Raw genomic sequence first — 22,211 nt, forward strand, 5'->3', positions numbered from 1 at the left:
ACTGACAATCTGAGATGTTTTTGAAAGGTTATCCCTAGTTAAACATCTGCATCTTATTTAAACCACATGAGCATGCTAGATTAAAGCTGCATTGCTTATCACCTTCATAAAGCATGACAGCCCCATTCATACTTTTGCTTAATTCACATCAGTATTTCAACCAACTACTGACAGTTTTAAAGGGACAGTCACGTACCAAAAATTTGCATTATTTTTAATTGCATGTGTATTATGTCCTGCTCAACTATGCCTGATTAGAACAAGAAACTGAAAAGTATATCTGATGTCAGGGACAGACTGGGGAGGAATATGTAAGTCCAATGGGCAATAAATGGTGTGTCGCTGCCTGCTGGGTAGACGCGGCTGTACCCTATGTGTTTCCAGTCTTGCAGCGTGTTGCAGATAGCTGCTCAAAGATGGGGTCTGGCACATATGCAGCAATACATTTACATGTGAGGAGCCATCTGACACCAGTCCTTTGATTGCATTGCACGATGGCCAGTCTTAGTCTGTCTGGAGTCATTGGTTCTTCATGTTTAGGAAATATAAACTTGAATTTTAAACGCTTTTAGAAACCCCCAACAACATGGTGGCCAACCATGGGATAAGCTATCAGGCCCTGTCCACTCTCATTGATGCTAGTCTCAGACTTACCTGCAACCATTTGTAATGATATTGTGGAAATGAGACTGATATGTTTTTCCTCCTCTCCCGCAAACGAAAAAGAAGCATGAAGAAGATGTATAGAAGAGTTATAATAAATGTACTCAAGTTGTAACTTGAAAAAGTTGTATGAAAAAGTCTCAAAAGTGCAACTTTGTAAAGCTCTTTTGTTTATTAATGCTGGACCCTTTTTGCATAATTGTTATTGTCCACGAAAAAGTCACAATAAAAATAAAAAGTAAGAACTGCAGTTGTGACTATTTTTGCTCACCATACAAACACTGAGGCTAAAATGAATGCCTGGTGGTCCATGGGTTTGAGGTCTGGTAACATTATATTTCTGCATCTGTTGCTTGGAACATTATGCTTTCTATGTATTAATCAGAACATGCAAGTGCAAACAAAGTGTATGACGTGTAAACGCGAATTAGAAATGATGGAGCAGATTTTGCTTGGTTCATGGTTTGGTCATTTTCCAGAGATGCTTTATTCCAGTAAAGAAAGAATTTGCCGATATTCAGTTGGATAAGCATTTAAGTCAGCAGTAAGCAACACGTCCAGGTGAACATATGTGTGTTTCAATGTTACTAGCCATTGTTTGAGGAGGAGTAACTAATGAGGAAGCCTAATTTCGGTAAGGTGCTTAGGTAAGGTGTTTCGGTGATGTATAAAATGAGGCTGCTCAAACAGAAGGGTCACTCTCAGCTCTCCTGTGCACCATACACATCTTTCTGCTCCCCACAGCACTTGTCCAGGTACGTATCATGTCTTATTCTGATGTATAACATGGGGTACTTCTGAGAGGCTGGCTGTATTCAATACCTGTTTCATTTCACAAGTTGGGAAATAATTAATATGAAGGGCAAGTCTTGAATAAGGGGGCAAAGTTGGCTGGAAGAAAGGAGACTGACAATAGTATCATTGTGAAAACAAATTGAGAAACACATCTTTTGAAGACTAGCCAGTTGGATGTTTATGGAAGTAGAGACAGAATCTGAATTCAGGGATCTCAATTTAATGCTTTTTAGGCACATTTTTGTTGTAGATGCTTGATTGAGGTTTATAGATAAAGCTCAATGGAAAGAGATTTGAGAGAAATGCGAGTTTGCATATATTCTCCTAAACAATGACTATGCTGAGGGGTCCTTGTTCTGTTTCAGACCATGGTGTCTCCTTTTTCTCCTATGTTATTTTTAATCTCTGCTTCTGTTTCCTCAGACCCCTCTCAAATTCTTACCATGGCCCTGTGGATTCAGTGTCTCCCCCTGGCAATTCTCCTGAGCCTGTTTACACCTAGCACCAGCGCCATAGCCAACCAGCACTTGTGTGGGTCTCACCTGGTAGAAGCACTGTACATGGTGTGTGGGCAGAGAGGCTTCTTCTATTATCCCAAGATCAGACGGGACATCGAGCAAGCCCAGGGTAAGGAGTGTGCATTTTGTAAAAAAAAACAATGGCTGTAACAGAAAATACTAAAAGGGGAACCACACGCTGAAATCTCTACGTCTTCAATGTTTCTTGGGAGGATGCATATGATTTAGGCTTATTATATAAAATTAACAATGTAATATAATAAGTATGTGGGGGTCTCAGTCAAGTAAAGCAGTGCTCCTCAACTGTCTCCTCAAGACAGAGCTAACAGTCCAAGATTTAGGATTACAGAATGGCCAACATCAACCCTATGGCCTGTGAGCCTACAGATAAAATGTGCCCAACACAGCATCGGAGGGCCATCATACTTTCAAGTTAGATTTTCAATATACAATCTGTGTATTGCCAATCAATCTAATTAGTGCTATCTTTAACAACAAGAGAGCCTGTGGCCCTTCTGGGTTAGCACCGGATAGTTACAGCCAACAGTAGATGCATGGTTGACCAGAATAACCTTCTGTTACTCATCTGGTTCTCCACTTTAAGGTTTGCGTGTACCTTCAAACATGTAATATTAACGATATAAATCTGGGCGCTGGTTATGCACAGTGCTCCATAGTGTACTCGGGCGCATTACAAGGGAGATCTCTGATCTCCATAACTGGCACAAAGATAAGTGGTGCACCATGGAGCTTAACAGTCATGTTCCTTGAAACCGCCACCTTAGGTGAGAATATACCACTAGGGATAACCATTTTTGCCAGTGTTCTTTTGCCTTATAAAATGAAACTGTTTTAGAAACAGTGGAAAGATAGACAGATATCTTTGGAGAGATATCAGAATGGAAGGACAACTCCAATTCCTCAGTCATTGTGCTATAAAGATTATAACCCCTGTAGGGGGGATTTACTGTCTTATTCCAGTATATATATTGAACATTATATCTTTATATAACATTATATTGAGCCTCAGAGATTCATTTAAAAAGACGCCGTGGTTTTGTAGTACACACTGTAATACGCTGTGTACATGGTGGTTTTTTGAGACTTGGCGTTGCTTCTAAAGTGCTTCATACAGCTAGGAGATTATCAATAACACCGTATCCCGGGATCACTATGGCCACATTTCCTAACAATGAAAGCAACATTATGTTGAGGGCGACTCATAAAGCAGATAATGCTTATCACTAGCAAGCTTTTATTTCTGATTCATTCCAGTTTATTCCATCAACGCTATGCAAATTAGTCAGAATAAAATATACTGAATTTGTAGGTGGCAGTAAGTCATGCTACGCATTGTATCATTTGGCATTCTTTCAGAATTTACATATTTTTAATCATTTAATATATTTTATTTTCAAAACTGTATAACAGTTGCATCAACATTAAATATATTAACATTTACTGACCGTTACTGTAGTGCAACTAGGGGGCTCGGTATAAAATCAAGGCCTGGACATGTAAACATATAAATATATAAATGCATATTTGATTCTCTCTGAACCCCAAGAATAGGGGACAACGTGGTTATATGCAAAAAATTATCCCGAAGCAAAGTTAAGTGGTCTTCTTAACATGGCAACCAAAGGAATATTCCTCTTGGTTGGACCATTTCACCTTTTTGCCCTAGAATCACCATCTAATCATTGCCCCTAATGTCCTATCTTACTGAAACATCTCCATCAATCATGCTCCATCTAACCTGGATCTGGTTCTTCTACATTTTTTAAGGCCTCCAGCCCTAGACGTAATGTGTTCTATAGCATTACATAATTTTTGGCATCTGGCCACCTAGCCCACCAGCATGGGGCGCTCCACATTAAAAAAAGGTGGCTAACACCCTCCCAACCCAGTCGCAGCCAAGTGAACATGGCGGAGGAAAGAGACTGTAGGAGTTTAGCCTGTGAGTGGGGTGATATAGTCCTACTGTTTTGGAGCTAATCTACATATACTGTGTTTTTCTTGCAGGGTCCCTGGGCAGCGAGATGGACGGCATGAAGCTGCAGGAATATCAGTTTGAGAAGAGAGGCATCGTAGAGCAATGCTGTCACAGCACCTGCTCCCTGTACGAGCTGGAGAGCTACTGCAACTGATAACCGGACGAACCGCCAGGGCACTTTCATATCGCACCCCATACCCAGCTACATCAGGCAAAAATCATGACGCAGAACACCATGGGCACACGCAGAAACACGCATACTGCATACAAATACATATATTTGGCTATCCCATGCAGATATGAAATCACGCAATGCTAGAAATAATATTTTGTTAAGAAATACCATGGGATAGGTAAATATTAGAAATTAGCATGTCCGTCGTTATGTTTTGCATTTATTCGTATTTTTTTTTTTGCGGTTTTATTTGCATCACAAAAATCTGGACTTTTCTTATTAGAATGTCGCTGTGTTCTTTTTTTTTGGTTTTATAGTAAAGGTAGAATTGCTAGCGCAGAAGTACAGGTGGCCGGTTCTAACAGAAGTTGGCTGTTATTTCTTTTTTTACAGTGGGTTCATACGAGGGTATCGAGTCAGTACTTCTGAGACTAATAATAAAAAATGAGACAGGGCGTTAGTGAAAAAGCGCAGAGAAACAAAGGCGGATGGAGGAGAATTTAAGTGTCCCTGTGCACTTCCGAAAATTAATGGGGGTGAAATGTCCATAATGTTACACAAAGCTTTCTTTCACAATGTAAGTGTCCTGTAACCGATTCACGCTCTCTCTCAGTCTGAATGCAAATAAAGTTATGCTACAAAGAAAAAGACCAAATACTTCTTCTGGTATTATTTAGCCCAGCTACTGTGTGTGCAATGCATTTGATTTATAAATACTTTAAGTCAAGATTTATAAGTTGTGGGTCTGTCATCAGGCTTTCAGTCGCTGTGATTAGCTGGCGATTTTTTACATCCGACCAACGAGAAACGAGCGAGGGAAAAATACGCTGTGTACAGCTAACAAAGGCGAGCTCTTCTCGTCCCTAAAAAGGATTTTTCACTCCGAAGACAATGAACTGGTATTTAAACTACAAAAACTGAAATACTTCATCTCACACTCGCAGAATGCTGGGGCAGCATTGGGGTTAAGTTGGCGGGGAAGGAGGGCATGCTATTCCTGGGATTTAGAAGGGGTTTTTAAGGGGACGTGGGGTTGACAAAGCTGAAAGACCTTATATCCCATAGTAATGAAAGCAGTGCTGCTTTCTATTAAAGCAGAAGTTATGGCTGGGAGGGGAGGGGGCGTCTTGACTGTTGGCTGAAAGCCACTCGCTGTTGCTTACCCCCCCCCAGCCCCCCAATTCCTCTCCGCCCCCCATGCTCTTATCCTGAGTTGACCCCCTATTTGGCTCCCTTCCAAAAAAAAAAGCAAACCTCAAGGCCCCTCGGAAAGCCCTTAGACTGACCGCCCCAGTCTGGTGGCCCCCCTCTCAGCAAGACGGGGGGCTTCCTGCTCGGAGGCAGCTGGGAGCTCTGTGCTTTGTCTCTGGTACTGAAGGAGGGGGTTAGGGTGGAAAGGTTAGGGGAACAACACTCTGCAGAATTTTGGGAGAGCTAATTGTGGTGATGATCTGTGGACACCCAATATGAAAGGTTTAATGGAAAACATGCTCGATTTACCTCGTTTAACAGCGTAAGGGAAATGGAAAAGCACTGCGGAGCTCGAATAGGTGCTTTCCCTTCAGGGAAAATCTTCATAGGCTTAAAAAATAATAAAAGAGAAGTGCTCTGCGGGTCCTGAACAGGCGTCTGTTACTACAGTTATACTCTTTGGGCTGATACTCCAACAGTTAACGCAATCGCTAATAGTAAAAGCTTACATCTAGAATGTTTAATGGTAATGTTTACTTATTATTTCTATATGTTCTTCGCTCTTTGATGGGCAATTAAGATATCCCTTTTTGACTGCGAAGTTACGTTATACAGGTCCAGGCGAGAAAATCCATTAACAGGGAAATAGGTTATCTGGATCTAGGTCAGACTAACAGTTCCGTTTGACCCAGGGTCAGAAAATCACTCCTGAATGGTATTTTTAAAGGGTTTGGGGGGGGTTCTGTGTATTTGATAGACTTTAAATTCAGATGACTGAGGCGTTTCAAATCTTTAGTAATTAAGCATATGCATGATCAAGGCTGAAAGAGTCATATAGAGATATTTTAGGTGTCAGCTGTTTCCTTTTAAGATGCCAGGAAGGGTTCATTCATAGAGATACACGGTCGACAACATTAGTTTGACCATCATCGCGTATAATTTCATTAAGATTAAATGCCATGTGGGTAAGAACTGGGTAAAGCAAGACCAGGAATGTGCTTGGAATTGGTTGGGTAATGGCTATGGCAGGAGTGCCCATCATTAAACTCCACTCATTTTGTCTTCCCTTATGAATAGTGAAATTGGGAAAAACGCAGTGGGGACGAGATGATTGGAGCTCATTTAGGGGTGAAAGACAGACGATGGGAAACATAGAGGCTCAAAAAGGACAAACCTAAGGGAAAGGAGCAGATAATAATGGTAAATGTTAGTACGATTTGGTGGGGGATAGGGTTGAGGGGGCGAGAGACTGCACCTGGAATTTGCCTAGTTATTTTCTGACCTTTCCATAACTTTCAGCTGATGTCTATTTCCCTTCCATGCAGAGAGACCACAGATAGTGCCGTACTGAAAAGCTCCATTAACCCATTCCTCGTGGTTACTTCTGTCCTTCCAGAGATCTGTGCTGCATCTCTGTATTGCTCCCACCATGGGGCTGACCTATAGATTTTTCCGCTTTTAAAGCCTTTGCTAGGAATATTGCCTATTATTGCCGAACTTGAACACTAGACCTTCTATTAACTCCTTCCCCGTCTGACGGAAGATCTGATAAGTACCCATTCCTTATCAGAGGCCTGCAAAGTTTCACGAATTCCCATCTATGCCCTATAACATAACCTTCCAGTATTTTATGCTTGGAATTTGTCAGCTGGTTTCAATTAGTATTCAGAGAGGGCAGATTACAATTACCTGTTTTTAATACAAAATTCCTTATTTTATGGAAAAAATCCTCTGTCAGGCCCTGGTTATAAACAGGTTAATCCATGTTTTTCAGTTTCTCTTTTGCAGAGCATTGCCTGGGCGTGGAAGAGTCTTGATTTCATTGAGAAGGTTTAAAACTTAAGTTACCATCCCACCCTCCCCAACATGACACAACCCATCTGTCAGACTCTAAAAGTCCAAAACAACACATGTTGGAAGAGAGGGGGTAGGAGGAATGTTTTACCCTGAACATAAACTGAGTTCACGTAAATAATATCCACTATCCAAGAAATCTAATGCAAAAGCCTATCCTACAAGCTGATGTGTCCTGAATGTCTTTGTTAGGACACCGTTTGTTAGAAGACACATTACCTACCAATGGTGCTTGGCAAGGAAAGACGGATCACAGTAGCTCAGTTTATGAACTAGAAACCCCACCCTGTTAGTTAAACTGAAGTCCGGGTAAATTTTAATGTCACAAATACCCAGTACAGAAGGTGCCCATGCTGCTCATCCAGTGTATTCTGCCATGATATATATAATGCCTACATACCAGTACTTATAGCTGGATTAAAAAGGTGACTCCAAAGTCATTATAGCACTAAAATCAGTTGTCAGCATGACACTTATGAAATAAGTAATTACACAGAAAGCAGTTATCTATTTGATGGTGGGGGGGGCAATTTAACTTAAGAAGAAGTAGTTCCTGTTCTGACTACCAGAAGTCCTAACTTTGTGGAGATGAACTTGACATCCCTCAGTTTTCATGTATCTCTGATAGACTTGGAGAGCAATCCTTTCACCTGCAACCTGCCTAACTTTTCTGGCTACATAAAACCTTCATGATGTGGGGTAAACTAAAAAATCCCAGACTCATTTTAGGAAATTGAGATTAAATGAACAAACACTCCTAAACGTAGTCAAAAAATAAATAAAATATCAAAAGGTACCACGTACCCTGGTTCAGGATCGGTGTATTACCCTCTCTAATGGTCCATCATCATGCATGCTGCACACTTGGATGAGCTAGAATGCATTCAGTATATGGATGCCCTTAGCTGGCCTTCATGAATATCGGTAGCTATGAAGAATTTAAGTGAATAGGTTATTATATAGGATTGTTATGTATATGAGACAGAGTTCAGGATGAAAGGCGGTATTTTAATCTCGGTTTAAAGGGGGAATAAAAATGCATAAAATAGCAGCGTAGCCACAATATTTAGACATTTAAAATTTGATACCAGGTAAGAATCAATTGGCCCTCATATTTGCCACTTCCTGTCTGCTATTAAACCTCAACATTGCATTCTTGGCATTCCTTCCGTAAGAACAGACACATTACTAACATGTGGATTTTTTATTTCTTTTATGTGGCTTATTTAATGTAATAAACACTCATTTTACAATTTATAATTTTCAAATATGACCCCATAACAGGTTTTCGGCACCTACTAGATGGTATGATACTCTAAAGCCACCATGCTTGACAGCTGGTATGAGGTGTTAGTGCTGATATGCTGTGTTTGGTTTTCGCTGCTGTGCATTATGGTCAAATGTCTCCATTTTGGTCTCGTCTGTCCAAAAAAAAACATTGGTCCAGAAGTCTTGTGTTTTTTTCAGATGCAAATTTGCAAAAATAAGCAGTGCTGCCATGTTCTTTTTTGTTTGTTTTGTGTTTTTAAAGAGAAAAGGCTTTCTCCTGGCAACCCTTCCAAACAAACCATACTTGAACAGTCTTTTTCTAAGTGTACTGTCATGAACGTTCATATTTAACATGCTAGCTGAGGCCTATAGAGTCGTGCAACTCTTCATTGTTTGCAATTTCTCTGAAGATTGGCATCTTTCTAGAATGTTTTCCACTTTTGAATCATCTTTCTTGCTGTAGAATGATGGACTTCAAATTGTTTGGCAATGGCCTTATAACCCTTCCCAGATCGATTGGCAGCATCTCTAAGGTGCTTGCTGATGTCTTTCCTCATTATTGTGTTAACACACACCTGAATGCTCCAAAATCATGAAACGGTGTAATATGTCATGTGTTTTTGTTCATCTGAGGTTGTATTTACCAGATTTTTAGGCCTGCTAAGGGACAGATGATTGTTATTATGTCCTGATAAGTAAAACCATAGAAATCAAAGAGGGTGTACTTTCTTTTTCATTGGACTGTGTACATACACAGTACACATCTTTCTAACACTCAAACGTGTTTGATTTGGTGGGATTCTGCAGCTTTTAGTTGCTTCTTTGACATACCAGATGAAATCCTAAACTACGCATGAACTAGAGTTTTAAACTCTGCCTGCACTGTGGCTGATTCATAGCACATGTGCGCAGAGCTGCCATGATCCTAGGATTTTGTATTTTCAACTTTCCATTTTGTTTTTAATATTTGTTTACTTTTGTTATATTTTAGCTGTTTCGTGTTTTGGGATTAGTTTATTTTCATACTTAGAAGCCTCCTTTTCTATACATTGTTACAAATGTAGACATTTTATTGCTTTTGCGAATTCTAACTGTGGGGTCTAGCTTTTAGTGCAGCTTTCATGTATTATAGTAACATATATTTATATATATATAATATTAACCTATTTCATTCAGTTTTGAACAACAGCACCAGTGGCCTATTTGGGAAAATAACAAAGTTCTACATTGGTGCCTCCTCTCAATGAATTCATTTGGGACAAGTAGACACTCGTTAGCTATTGACCAGCTGGCCTGCCCTACAAGAGCATTAGAGTTTAAGTTATTTTGTTATTGTTGACACTATGTGGCAAATTAAGTAAAGGCCAAGTTGCCTTGGGTCTTTAATAATCCAACTTGGAAAACTGTTGAGCTTTGATAGGCCCTCATCAACCCTTCTCACATGAGAAACTCCCAGGGGAACGCTCAGGATCCCTCTCAAGCTCAGAAGCTTCTCATTATTTTTCCTTGGAATGCAATCCAGCTCCTAAACTTGGGGATCTTGGAAGGGGAAGAAAAGCAGACTGTGACTTTATGTAAAAACATGCATTTCTGTTATATTTCATAACAATTATTGTTATTTAATAGTTTGGATGTAAAAGAATCCGGATAAAAACACTATTTAGAGACTACTTGAGCATCATATACTATATATAATACCTAACTCTATACAGTGCTTGATCTAATATACAATATTTATATCTTCAGATCAAATCCTATTCCTGGACAGGGTATGGAAAAAGGAATATTGGGATCTAATAAGTCACTGCATACACTTTATTGTTAACAGAATGTGACAGGTCTCTCAGTATTCATGGTCTGGGGCTCTAGTGTGCTAAGCTATAAACTTGTAGTTGTTAGAAATGCCCAGCAAGAGGAGCACTTGTACCAACGCCTTTCTAATATGTAGCACACATCACCCCGTAATGTTACTGTAATAGAAAAGTTTAACAAAACTCAAAACCGCTGACATCAAAGAAAGACATGTTTACTTATCGGTGATTCACTAATGCATATATATGTATATCGATATGTGTATGTACACGGTCAGTCATTGGCCACAATAAACTCTGAATAATATCATTTAAGTAACGAAGCACTAACGTGTCTTGATTCCTTGGTGGCATTCCATTTCACTGACTTTAAGTTTTTCTTCTGCTTTCCGTTACTGATCTCCCATTGTCCATTCAGCCTGCCTCCCCCTAGCTGAGGTTTTCCAGGAACAGAGGGGGCTGCTTCATGGAATCCCCTTCTTCAATTTAATCTGCGTGTGACGGATTCTCTGTGTGTTTTCTACCCTCCAGTATTCGGATTCACTCCACAGTACCCTGCTAAATGATGCACAATTCTTGTTAAAACCAGTAGGGTCATCCAACCACAAAATGTCCCCAAGACTTTTGAAAAGCACACAGATTAAAGAGGATAGACATTGATACACAATAAAGATAACTTTAAGGGACACTCGAGCCATCGTATGTATTGTAACGTGCATGATAACTGAGACTAAATTTACATTAAAGTTATTTTTGCAAATGCATGGGTGATTCCGCAAGGATTCTGCCCACCCCAGCTTTTTGCCATGTAGGAGATGTGTTTGGTTTTCAAAACACGTTCAAAATGCTTTATTGTGCATTATTTCTTGGCGGGGCTCTCATGGACAATACAATCTCCCTTTTGTATATTTCATTAACATAAAGCATATACCTAAACTCGTACTGTTCTGTCCATGGCAGAGCCACACTAAGCTACAGGTAGGGAGACATTGGTCCCTGCATGCATTGAAATTACTGAGGGTGCCCCCATCTGTCTGGATCACCCTTCCCTACCTCTACAAGCGAGATGAGCCAGGTCACACAGACATAGCAAACATCATTTGTTTAACCCTTCCGGACCTTTAAGTATGACAGGGATTGCAGATGTTATAAAAGCGTAAGAAATATTTTATGTATAAAAGTACAAATGAAAGTAGAATGAACTCTCCAACAATATATCCATAAGCATTCTAAATAAATAGAGAACTTCGTAAAGTTTCAGAGTCTCTTTCTGGGGTTTTCCTGTTTAAACCCTAGACAGGTCTATACAAATCAAAGCGCACGTGGACAAAATGACTACATAAAGGTTTATGTTAGATCTATAAACCCCGGTTCTGTCTCCATTGGCTTGATGACACATGAGCCCCTCTGGCGTGTTAAAGAGCCACTGTGCCAGATGGATGCTGGCAGGGTTCAAATATGGATCCTGTCTCTAGGGTAAAAAGCATTTGGAATATATATAAACGCACCCCCCCAATGCATGGGATGCTTGAGTATATACAGTAAGACCTCATGCTATGCCTGCCAACGAGGTGGGTAACAGCTGCTAGCAAACTGTGAAACACCGCAAGTTTAGACCAAGAGTTATCAGTGAGTTAAATAATGTTTGCCTCTCTGGTGCCTTAAAAATATTGGGGCATTACCATCCCTTTAAAGTTAGAGACAGCACAATCATTGACACATCTCCCCCTCTGTTTTCATGTTGATTTCTTTTCCTCAGACATAATGACTGCAGATGACTCATCGAACGGGAAGAAGAGATCCCAGTGGACTCCAACCACATCCCACACATGCACCTTTTTTATACTTTTTCATCTGTAGAGCATGAGTACATCAACAACAAGATCCCCAGCAAAGTATCCCAAACTTCACATTGCCTGCTATGTGTTATTACCCCACACATAGTACACCAAGGCATCCCTTTAACTCAGGAAAACTCCACAACGAAACCTTGCAGCTGCTTTATCCTTCTCACTCATCCAGGGCTGGATTTCCAAGTCCACATACTAGGCATGTTCCGTGTTGTTAGAGGATCTTCAAGGTCACTGCTTAACAGAACCTCCTTGCACCCATTTGTTTAAGCTCTGCCAACTCCCCACCTATTCTTCACCAACATACCACCCAATTTATGAATATGCCCCTGCTATAAAGTTGTTTCATTTTGCTCAGATGTATAACTTGGCTTGCATAGTTTTAGGCTAACCCTTTTCATTTATTTGATGTCTTGTACATTTTTGTGGACAATTAGTGTCATAATTTGTAACCTTCGATCTATGTCAAAAGTTCCCCATCATGAGCTCCACTTCTTTCTTCTCTCCAACACTGGGGTTTTGCCCAAGGCCATCTCAAAACATTACATTTCTTGTTCACATAAGCCTTGACACTGCCACCACTTGACCGTTGAGCCGTGATTCATAATGCTGAATGCACCATTTACTTTTTGCCAGACATAACAGGGCCCATATCACCCAAAAAAAGTGTTGGGAAGAATCCAGGTGCTCTTTGCCAAACTCTTAAAAATATGTGGTCTTCTTAGAGAGTGTGGTTTTCTGCCATGAATTCCATGCTTGCTTGGTGTCTTCAGCTAAGGGGAGAATGTCCTTTCTGATAGAGGACTGCATCGGGATTGAAATCCCGCAGGACCCATCAAAAAACTTGCGGGTGCGGGCCATATTCCGTGTGTTGTTTAATTTGACCCGCAGGGCCAGGGGGCAGGGGGGCAATTGCCTCCCAGGCTTCTCTAAATCTAAAAAAAACAGCCAGGCGGCTGCGCACTACAGTTGCAACTTGACCTTGGAACCTGGAGTGTGACTACTTTAATCTGATGACAAGGGGCAAAATTAGATATATAGTGGACAGGGCCTGTTTAACAAGAGGGGGAAAAAACTTTTTCACAAAATTGCATGTTTGACTAAGTAGCCCATCAAACAAATGGAACAAGTGCCAAACATCCGGGTCATTTGCTCCTTAATGTGAAGAATATGCAGCAATGCGAACAGAGAACACATTATATATGTGCATCGTTTATTAAATGTACAGAAATGTAAAATGTAGGATTCAGGAAAAATAACAAATTTGCTTGAAGAAATTATGACCAGGAGAGGGCAGGCAAGGGTGGACAAAGCAGTGAATGCCCCTGGGGCTGATTTCAGTATAGGGTGTAGTTATGGTTTTAAGTTTAACTCAGATTTGACAGTTTCCCCTTTAAAAGCTGCTCTTCTGTGGCCGTATTGGCATGCAGTTTTAAGAACTCTACAGAATCTACAGAATGGATCACTGAAAAATGATGACGCAGATAAAGTGGCAGAGAGGAAAGATAATAAAATTTTAACAGAATTATAGGGAAAGGAAAGAACTGCCAAAACTGATAAGGAGGTGATAAGTTCCAGACATCATCATTTTTGACATTTTTTAGATATTATTACTTGATATTATCGCTTGTCAAAAAAAGATTACAACAACCTCCACTATTTTCCCGTATCAGGTATATGCTGTAAACATATATTCGAGAAACTATTGCAGGATTGTGATAATGCAACATGGAAATATTTATTAAATCAAGCTGTTTCTGATAAATCTGCTTACGGTATTAACAGCTTAACTAAGGACCTGAAGAAGCAACTTCAAATATGACTTGGAAAACAAGGTAAGGGGTTATTACACCTGGGAAGTCTCAGGGGTTGACCTAAACCATAGAATATTTACACCGGTCTCAGGGTCAATGGTTAAATTCTGAAGGTCACATTGTCTGGAGCTGGTTTCTTCAAATTCTGCACAGATGTTATAACATCTGGGCATCCAAACTTGTGCTTTTCTTACTGGTATCTCACAGTTAAAATCCTGCAGGTGACAATTCCAGATATATTTATCTCCTGATAATCACCCTTTTAACAGAAACCTCAATTAAAACCATCTTGTCATTAGTAAGTCACTGCAGTATAATATGTGATTCTCTATATGAGCTTATTTAGACGGTTCACAGTATCTGTCTTTCGGTATAGAAACATCTATAGGCATACCTGTGAACTCTCAAGTTTTGCCGGAAAACTCAGGGTGAAGCGCAACTTTTCTGGGTCACCATGGGAAAACTTTGGGTCGTGCGGGCGGGATTTGGGCATAGCCCACTGCCTGCCCACTTCCCTTCCAACAATGGGGTGTGTCCCTCAACTTCAGCAGGGTCACCCACCAACATCAATGGGACCTCCCATAAGAGGGGGCTCTGGGTAGGCGAAGCCAGAAAGTTCTCAGGTATGCTATAAGTTTATATATATATATATATAATTAAAAAGAACAAATACAAAATAAAGTTGTTTCTGATTAGGGAAAACTTTAAACGTTGCCTCTATTGTTTGCAGAGAAAGCTGGGCAATCATTAAATTACTGAGTAAGGGCAAACTATAGTTGCTGATATTTTTGAGTTTTTTTTAATGTTTCTGTATGTTTTTATTTAGAGTTGACTACCAGGGAGCTCTCCTTTTTGTAGGTAAAAGTGGCACAGGGCTAACCACAAGTCGGGCATCAAGCTAGTCCTAGAAATGATTCAATGGGATGGAAATGGATGAGCAGCGCTGGGATGCGGGCAGGGAGTAGGCACAATGTGGACAGGGTTGGGCATGACCGAATGCATCTTCTCAGCATGGTTTCACCTAAATCCATGTATTATATGTATAAAAACACGCTGCAGTTAGTGTTATGGCCTCTCCAGTTTCTATTGTTATCTAGGGCAGTATGTTCAGCTGGTAACAGAACACGCCATATACTGCAGTGCATAAATCCTAAGTAAGATGCTGTGAAGCTTACAGCGCCCATAGACGCTTATAAAGCTATGATAGCTATTGAATGATGAATTTACTTTTTTTTGCAGCACAGAAAGTTGTGGATCATCTTTTTTTGTGGGGAAAGTGACCTTTTACGAAACTAAAACATTAAAGACTTTTGCTCTAAACTATCTAAATATATATGGTATCCTGTCCCTTGTTTGTTTAAAGGGACACTCCTACAATCATAAGCACTTTAATGCATATAGAAACACAGTGTCACCTTAAAATTTGCAAATGCAAAAGGGATTCCCAGGACTGCCGGTAAAGAATGCATATGAAGTACTTTAGAATGTGTTCTTTGTTGGGGGATTAGAGGGCATTAGACTGCCCTTTAAAGTTTCTGGAGTCTCCGGCAATAAAATGTTTAACAGTCCTTACAGGTCTAGAACAGCAAATAAGAACATTAGGAATATTTGACTGTATGGAGTAATGAAGACATATTATGCCATTCTCTGGCAGGCAAAGGCTTATCAGTGTAAAAATAACCACGATGGGGCTGCGACCTAAAACAGATTAATAGGTGTGGTAGGAAATGTGTTAATAGTTTGATGGGGAATTGAAGGGGCTAATCTCTTGGTCCCAGGGGAGGAAAGGGTTAGTGATACTATAGTCTGAATGTCTGAGACAGGGAAATTGTTATTAGGGTAGGAATCTGCAATGTGATTACACATCTGTCAAAGGGTAGGGATGATTTCAGAATGTTGGTGTTTTTTTTCTTTGGCTGAAGAATACGGGAGCATGGACAGGACAGGGGACAGTTAAAGTTATCCCCAGATTTGTAATATGTCTCTATATGTACCTATTCTCCGCATACCTGGGAACTCTCTGGGTTTAACATGGAGTCTCCAGGGGAAAGAACTTCTTCCTTGGGTCTCTGGGTTACTCTACATTTTCTCTGTAGCAGATGAGTGATGTTTGGCCACACCCACTCTCCACCCAAACCCCTCCCCACTACCAAATTTAATGCTGGTTTTGGCTAGCCCCACCCCTTATAGCTCTGTAACAGTCCTATTGCTAGGTTTGGTTAACAGGCCATTGTAGAAAAAGATTGGAGCTCAGAAGAGACCATCAAAATCTTAAAAAGTATATCTGACTCTACATCTCTTCTATGTGGGCACAATTATAGGTAGACTTGGGCACCAGGGGGCTCTTCGTGTTCGTCTTCGTGCTCGTCTTCGGCAAAAAAAAAAACTTCGTATTCCGCGAATATTCGCCTCTTCCTGTCTTCTCTTCGGGCGAATATTCGCGGACATTCTTCGTGCTCGGGTTTTCTTCGTTTTCCCCGGTTAAGGGGTTAAAACGGAGTTAAAGCCGCTCTGGCGCCAGGAGTTTAAATGTCCGTATGAGCAACTCTATTGGTCGTCAGCAGGGGGCTCGTCTGCCATTGGTTGATGGCAGACGAGCCCCCTGCTGGCGACCAATAGGGTCGCTCGTACAGACTGTTATACTCCTGGTGCCGTAATTGTTCGGCAGATCCCGCTGGTCTCCCTGTTCTATCATTTATTAACTGATAGAACAGGGAGACCAGCGGGATCTGCTGGGTAAGTTGCAGCATTGGGATTTTAAAAGTCTGCACGAGCGACTCTGTTGGTCGCTCGTGCAGACTTTTAAAACCCCAATGCTACAATTTACCCGGCACATCCCACTGGTCTCCCTCCCTGTTCAATTAATTAAATGTCCGTACGAGCGACCAATAAAGTCGCTCGTACGGACATTTAACTATCTGAACAGGGAGGGAGACCAGTGGCATCGGCAGGGTAAGTTGCAGCATTGAGGTTTTAAAACCCCAATGCTGCAACTTGCCCTGCCGATGCCACTGGTCTTTAACTAATTGAACAGGGAGGGAGACCGATGCCACTGGTCTCCCTCCCTGTTCAATTAGTTAGTCTGTGCGGGGTTAAATGTCCGTACGAGCGACCAATAAAGTCGCTCGTACGGACATTTAAATCTGTACAGAGAGGGAGACCAGTGGCATCGGCAGGGTAAGTTGCAGCTGCAACTTACCCTGCCGATGCCACTGGTCTTTAACTAATTGAACAGGGAGGGAGACCGATGCCACTGGTCTCCCTCCCTGTTCAATTAGTTAGTCCGTGCGGGGTTAAATGTCCGTACGAGCGACCAATAAAGTCGCTCGTACGGACATTTAACTCTGTACAGAGAGGGAGACCAGTGGCATCGGCAGGGTAAGTTGCTGCTGCAACTTGCCCTGCCGATGCCACTGGTCTTTAACTAATTGAACAGGGAGGGAGACCGATGTCACTGGTCTCCCTCCCTGTTCAATTAGTTAGTCCGTGCGGGGTTAAATGTCCGTACGAGCGACCAATAAAGTCGCTCGTACGGACATTTAACTCTGTACAGGGAGGGAGACCAGTGGCATCGGCAGGGTAAGTTGCAGCTGCAACTTGCCCTGCCGATGCCACTGGTCTTAAACTAATTGAACAGGGAAGGAGACCGATGTCACTGGTCTCCCTCCCTGTTCAATTAGTTAGTCCGTGTTGGGTTAAATGTCCGTACGAGCGACCAATAAAGTCGCTCGTACGGACATTTAACTAATTGAACAGGGAGGGAGACCAGTGGCATCGGCACTGCCGATGCCACTGGTCTCCCTCCCTGTTCAATTAGTTAGGGGTTAACTTTTTTAAAGGGTTAAGGGGCCGTGCAAGTGAGCCTATTGGTCGCTTGCACGGCCCTTTAACCTATGGATTTCCGCTCCCGTTAACCCCTTCGATGCTGCGTTAGATAACGCAGCATCGAAGGGGTTAACGGGAGCGGAAATCCATAGGTTCGCTGTCAGGGGCTACAAAGACCGTGCGAGTGAGCCTATTGGTCACCTGCAGGGTCTTTCTCTGGCATCAACCAATTGGTTGATGCCAGAGGAGGTCCCTGTAGGCGACCAATAGGCTCATTCGCACTGCCCTGTAACCCGTGACGGCGAACCTGCGGATTTCCACTTCCGGGAACTGCCGCGATGCCGCCAAGACAAGGTAAGATGAAGGGGGGGGAATGGTAGACGAAGACGAAGACAATCACGAAGATCTTCGTGGTGTGTGTCTTCGTCTTCGCCTACGTTTTACCGCCGCCGTCTTCTCTTCGGCGTGTCTTCGGAACGAACACGAAAACGCACTCTTCGTGTTCGTTTCCATGTTCGCCCGAAGACGAATGCACAAGTCTAATTATAGGTATCAACTTGGACTAAAGACGTTATTTCCCACTTAAACTACAACCGTCACACTGCATCTGGTTTACATAGCGACATGTGAATTTGGTGAATACCAGATGTCTGAACAATGAATTGCCTTCCTTTATGACGCTCCAAGAGTTAATACAAACCTCAACCCCAACAAACACACGTTTTAACGATTATTCGTGTATTTTGCATGCACTTTTTAGTAAATATTTGCTTCCTTTTGCCACAGACAGATCTATATTCATTAAACAGAATTACAAAAAATAGGCAAAAAGGTTTGAAGCCTTGAATGTGAGTGACACTAATCTGCTGTAACCCTGAACACGCTATTCCGCATGGATCTGCTTGTTCAGCCTCTTCTTTGTTGAACATTAGGGGGACATTGCAGCCATAAATTAATTAGAACATTATCTAAAAACAAGGTACACTGTATCTTTTTCTAGTTTGAGGAATAAATAACCAGGGGTGACAGCATTTCCTTGAGCAGGGATTTTTTCTTCCTGCGCATTGAGCTACCCACAGTGATGCATTTATGGGGGTTGCAGCACTAGGCTTGACTCAAGACAGCGCCCACAGACCTACCAGGTTGAGGAGTTCCTTCCCCAGTCTATTTGCTGCTCCTGAGCATGTGCAGCCAGGGCCGGACTGGCCCTCCGGGATACCGGGAAATTTCCCGGTGGGCTGGCAGATCCGTGGGCCGGGTGGCCGGCAAACTAACATTGAAAACAGCCGCTGAGCGGCTGCGAGCGGGATTGGAAGCCTCCGCCGGTGCCAGGCTGCCCGAAATCTAATCTAAATGGCCGCTGGGTGTGATGCGGCCGGCGCTACTCTAATTCTTTATTTTTTAAAATTTAATATGGCAAGCCGGACCGGCTGTTTACGGCACATGTATCTGGCCCATAATGACCATTTGATACAATGTAACTCCAAATGCCCGCCAGTCCACTGCAGAGTCACATCACTCGCCACGGATCTGTCCCAGCACGTCCAGTTGCTGTCTTGTTCCCAAACATGTTTAAGAGGGCAAGTCTAAAATCAGCAATTTTGATGTGACCTTCACCATCTATAATGGTATTTTCTGGTTTTAAGTCATGGTGGATGATGTCATTGCTGTGGAGATACTGCAACCCACAGGTTATTTCCACCTAAATTAGCGTTGCAGTGTAACCTTCGAGGTAATCAGGGTCCCCCCACAGAGATATTCCATCACACAGACGAGATGGCCTTGAGTCTCAAACAAGGAAAATCCCTGGACAAGCTTCTTCTATTTCCAAAATCTGTTTCTCAACCAGAATGGTCTTCCCAATTGTTATGGCCTACTTCTGCTTGCTGAGGACTTCTGATGCCAGTAGTGCTTTCCCAAAGGCTCCCTTTTCAAGGTGCTCATAGAATTTAAGCTTTTCAAGAGAACTTAAAGCTTCCACTGTAAGCCTGGGGCAGGCTGCTTGGGCTTCTCTTGTAAGCTGAAATGATGAACCAGTTACCTCAGCATATGTCTTCCCCACTGATGTCCTTTTCTTTTTTTACTATATGCCACTTCCTTCTTGGTACTAAGGTTCAGCATGATGGGTGGCACAGAGGGAGAAAAATAAATGAATGAAAAAACAAAAATAAACAACATCAAAAAGGGCAATGTGAGTTAACCAGAATAGAACCTAAATTAACCCAAACAGATCTGTCATTTAACTTCCACTGATGATTTAATCTACTGTTAAGAAGCTTTTTTCTGGTTTCCGCCTTCTCTTGTGTCATGCAACACAAATTTACTTACAAAAGTCAGTAGAGATGGATAAATAGCATCTTCTAACCAGTTGGTCTCCTCTTATATAGGATACTAAGTATATTTTATTAACTTCTGGCCATATTCAATTCTGTTCTGTTTCTGTACAATTTTTCTAGACTTATTCATTCACATTCCAGTGAACAATTGCCAATTGGATGCTATATGCATTGTTTCCTGATTGTAAAAAAGCAAGAAAATGTGGTGCAGACACACAGTGTTAATTGAGAAGAGACACTGGAAGGAAATAATAAATAAAAACATGGATTAAATGTGTAAAAAACATGCACCGGCAGCTATATAAAATAATAATTCACAAATGCTGCATGGGCCTCTTAGACCTCTTTCCTTTTATCTTACCCTTGCCATAATGAACCAATTAGTGAAATACGCTAAACAAAATAGACCATAGCAAAACATGCAATTGCTTCCCATTCCTAAGACAATGACTTTAACACAAATAATACCATTCAATACCCCCAACATTTTTGGTGTCCAAACTATAGGCAGGGCCACCTACCCCTCATGATCTAGTCAAACCCACAGTATATGATGTCCTATCCTGATGCTTTGCCGTACTAGGTTGCAGGGTCGTAATGTGGTAGCTGTGACAAAGGTTTGTGCCATAACCTCTAGCACAACTGTATGGATGACTTCAGTGCCCAATAGGCTGGTCAGAGGACATTGGAGGATCTCACAACAGCCCATGATCCCCACTGCTCGCAAAAGCTGGACAATAGGGCTGCTCAGTGAGACAATGCCCAAAAATCCTGATGAAAACAGGACACTGGAGATCTATGTCCTTATTCAATATAATGTGTTCAGCAGGGCCAGCCCCGCCATATTGGCCAGTTAGGAAGGCACCTAACTGCTGTGGAAAAAAGGGGGCACATTGAGAACTGTTAGTGTGCCAGACAAATAGTAGTTGGGAGCAACAAACACTGGGGCAACACTGTTTTTCAGTATTCTTTTAATGTGCAAAGACAAGCATTTCTATGATGATTACGAAGACCTACAGAAAGATGGATGGAATAAAGTGAAGCAATAGCTAGAAAAGCATCTTTCAAAGGGATTTAAGAGCAGGACCAAGGAAAAACAGACACAACTGGATACCGGTGACAAGTGTAAGGTAGCATTGTAACATATATATTACTTTCAACATAAGTAAATTCATTTATTAAAATTACCTACAGCTTGTTTTGGTTTTCAATGTTTTAAAGATATTTAGTTTAGATTTACTTCAGACAAACCAATTTACAATCAAAATAAATCACCAACTTAACAAAAGGGGAGAGATAACAGTAGGGAGGAATAATTATGCACAATTATCCTGACAACAGGAAGTTTAGGTGGCCGCTATACCCACAAAGTGGTGGTTCTTAAGCCTATATAGTTCTTAATCTATAAACGCAATTAAATAGGTTTATTTAGTGCAAGAAACTTTGGGCAAAGTGAGAGATCCATGTTCTGGATGGGTATTTCATCTTTTGGACATGACTGTTTTTTTTTATTGGTAAAATTAATTAGCGCAATCACAGTCTGCAGCACTATAAAATTCCTTGACAGAACATATCAAGTAGCACATTATATAACAATTTGGACCTACAGAGTGACAAGAAAGCACGAGGAATCCCGAATGTCTGTGCATGTATTGTGTACATGCATAGCGTTGCACACCTGCTCAGTAGACTCCATGATGCTGCCTGTCAGAACACTAGCTGCCAGTAAACTAAAAAAAACCATTACAAAAATGTTTAGAAGAATGAACGACATCAGGGAGTGTTGCATTTCTTACTGGTGTATCAAAGCTGATTGAATACAGGTGGATTATTTAAAATTCACCTTGTAACAAGTAATGTTTTTCATAAAGACAGGTTGACAGCATTAGAGAGGTATTGCAATTGAACCTTACGGGCTCTTAAAGGGTAAAGTTCCCAACTACCGATATACCCATTTGTCTATATAAATTGTCTAACTATGTGTCTCCTGCATTCGTTTCTGAAAGCGCCCTGTATGTAGTTTTTACTGTTTGTCTAATGCTGGTATCGCTTACGTCGCTGATGACTCAAGAGGGATATTTGATCTTTCCAGGAAACCCTTTCTGACAAAGCCC

General features: G+C 41.4%; 1 protein-coding gene across 1 annotated transcript; it reads left to right on the forward strand.

Annotated features, from left to right (window-relative positions):
- Positions 1-1,366: 1,366 nt before the first annotated feature.
- On the forward strand, positions 1,367-4,802 carry INS (insulin). The gene is made up of 3 exons (XM_053448927.1): positions 1,367-1,418; positions 1,882-2,085; positions 4,002-4,802. Exons 2-3 carry the CDS (start codon positions 1,902-1,904, stop codon positions 4,124-4,126), a joined length of 309 nt encoding a protein of 102 aa, XP_053304902.1. The 5' UTR covers positions 1,367-1,418; positions 1,882-1,901; the 3' UTR covers positions 4,127-4,802.
- The last annotated feature ends 17,409 nt before the right edge of the window (positions 4,803-22,211 follow it).

The sequence above is a fragment of the Spea bombifrons genome, chromosome 10, assembly GCF_027358695.1.
Source record: "Spea bombifrons isolate aSpeBom1 chromosome 10, aSpeBom1.2.pri, whole genome shotgun sequence".
Lineage (NCBI taxonomy): Eukaryota > Metazoa > Chordata > Amphibia > Anura > Pelobatidae > Spea > Spea bombifrons.

Excerpts from the sequence above, each read along its gene's own strand:
- INS (XM_053448927.1), top strand. The coding sequence starts at position 1,902 with ATGGCCCTGTGGATTCAGTGTCTCCCCCTGGCAATTCTCCTGAGCCTG. Across the intron at positions 2,086-4,001 it reads GGACATCGAGCAAGCCCAGG|GGTCCCTGGGCAGCGAGATG; the intron begins GTAAGGAGTGTG and ends TTTTTCTTGCAG.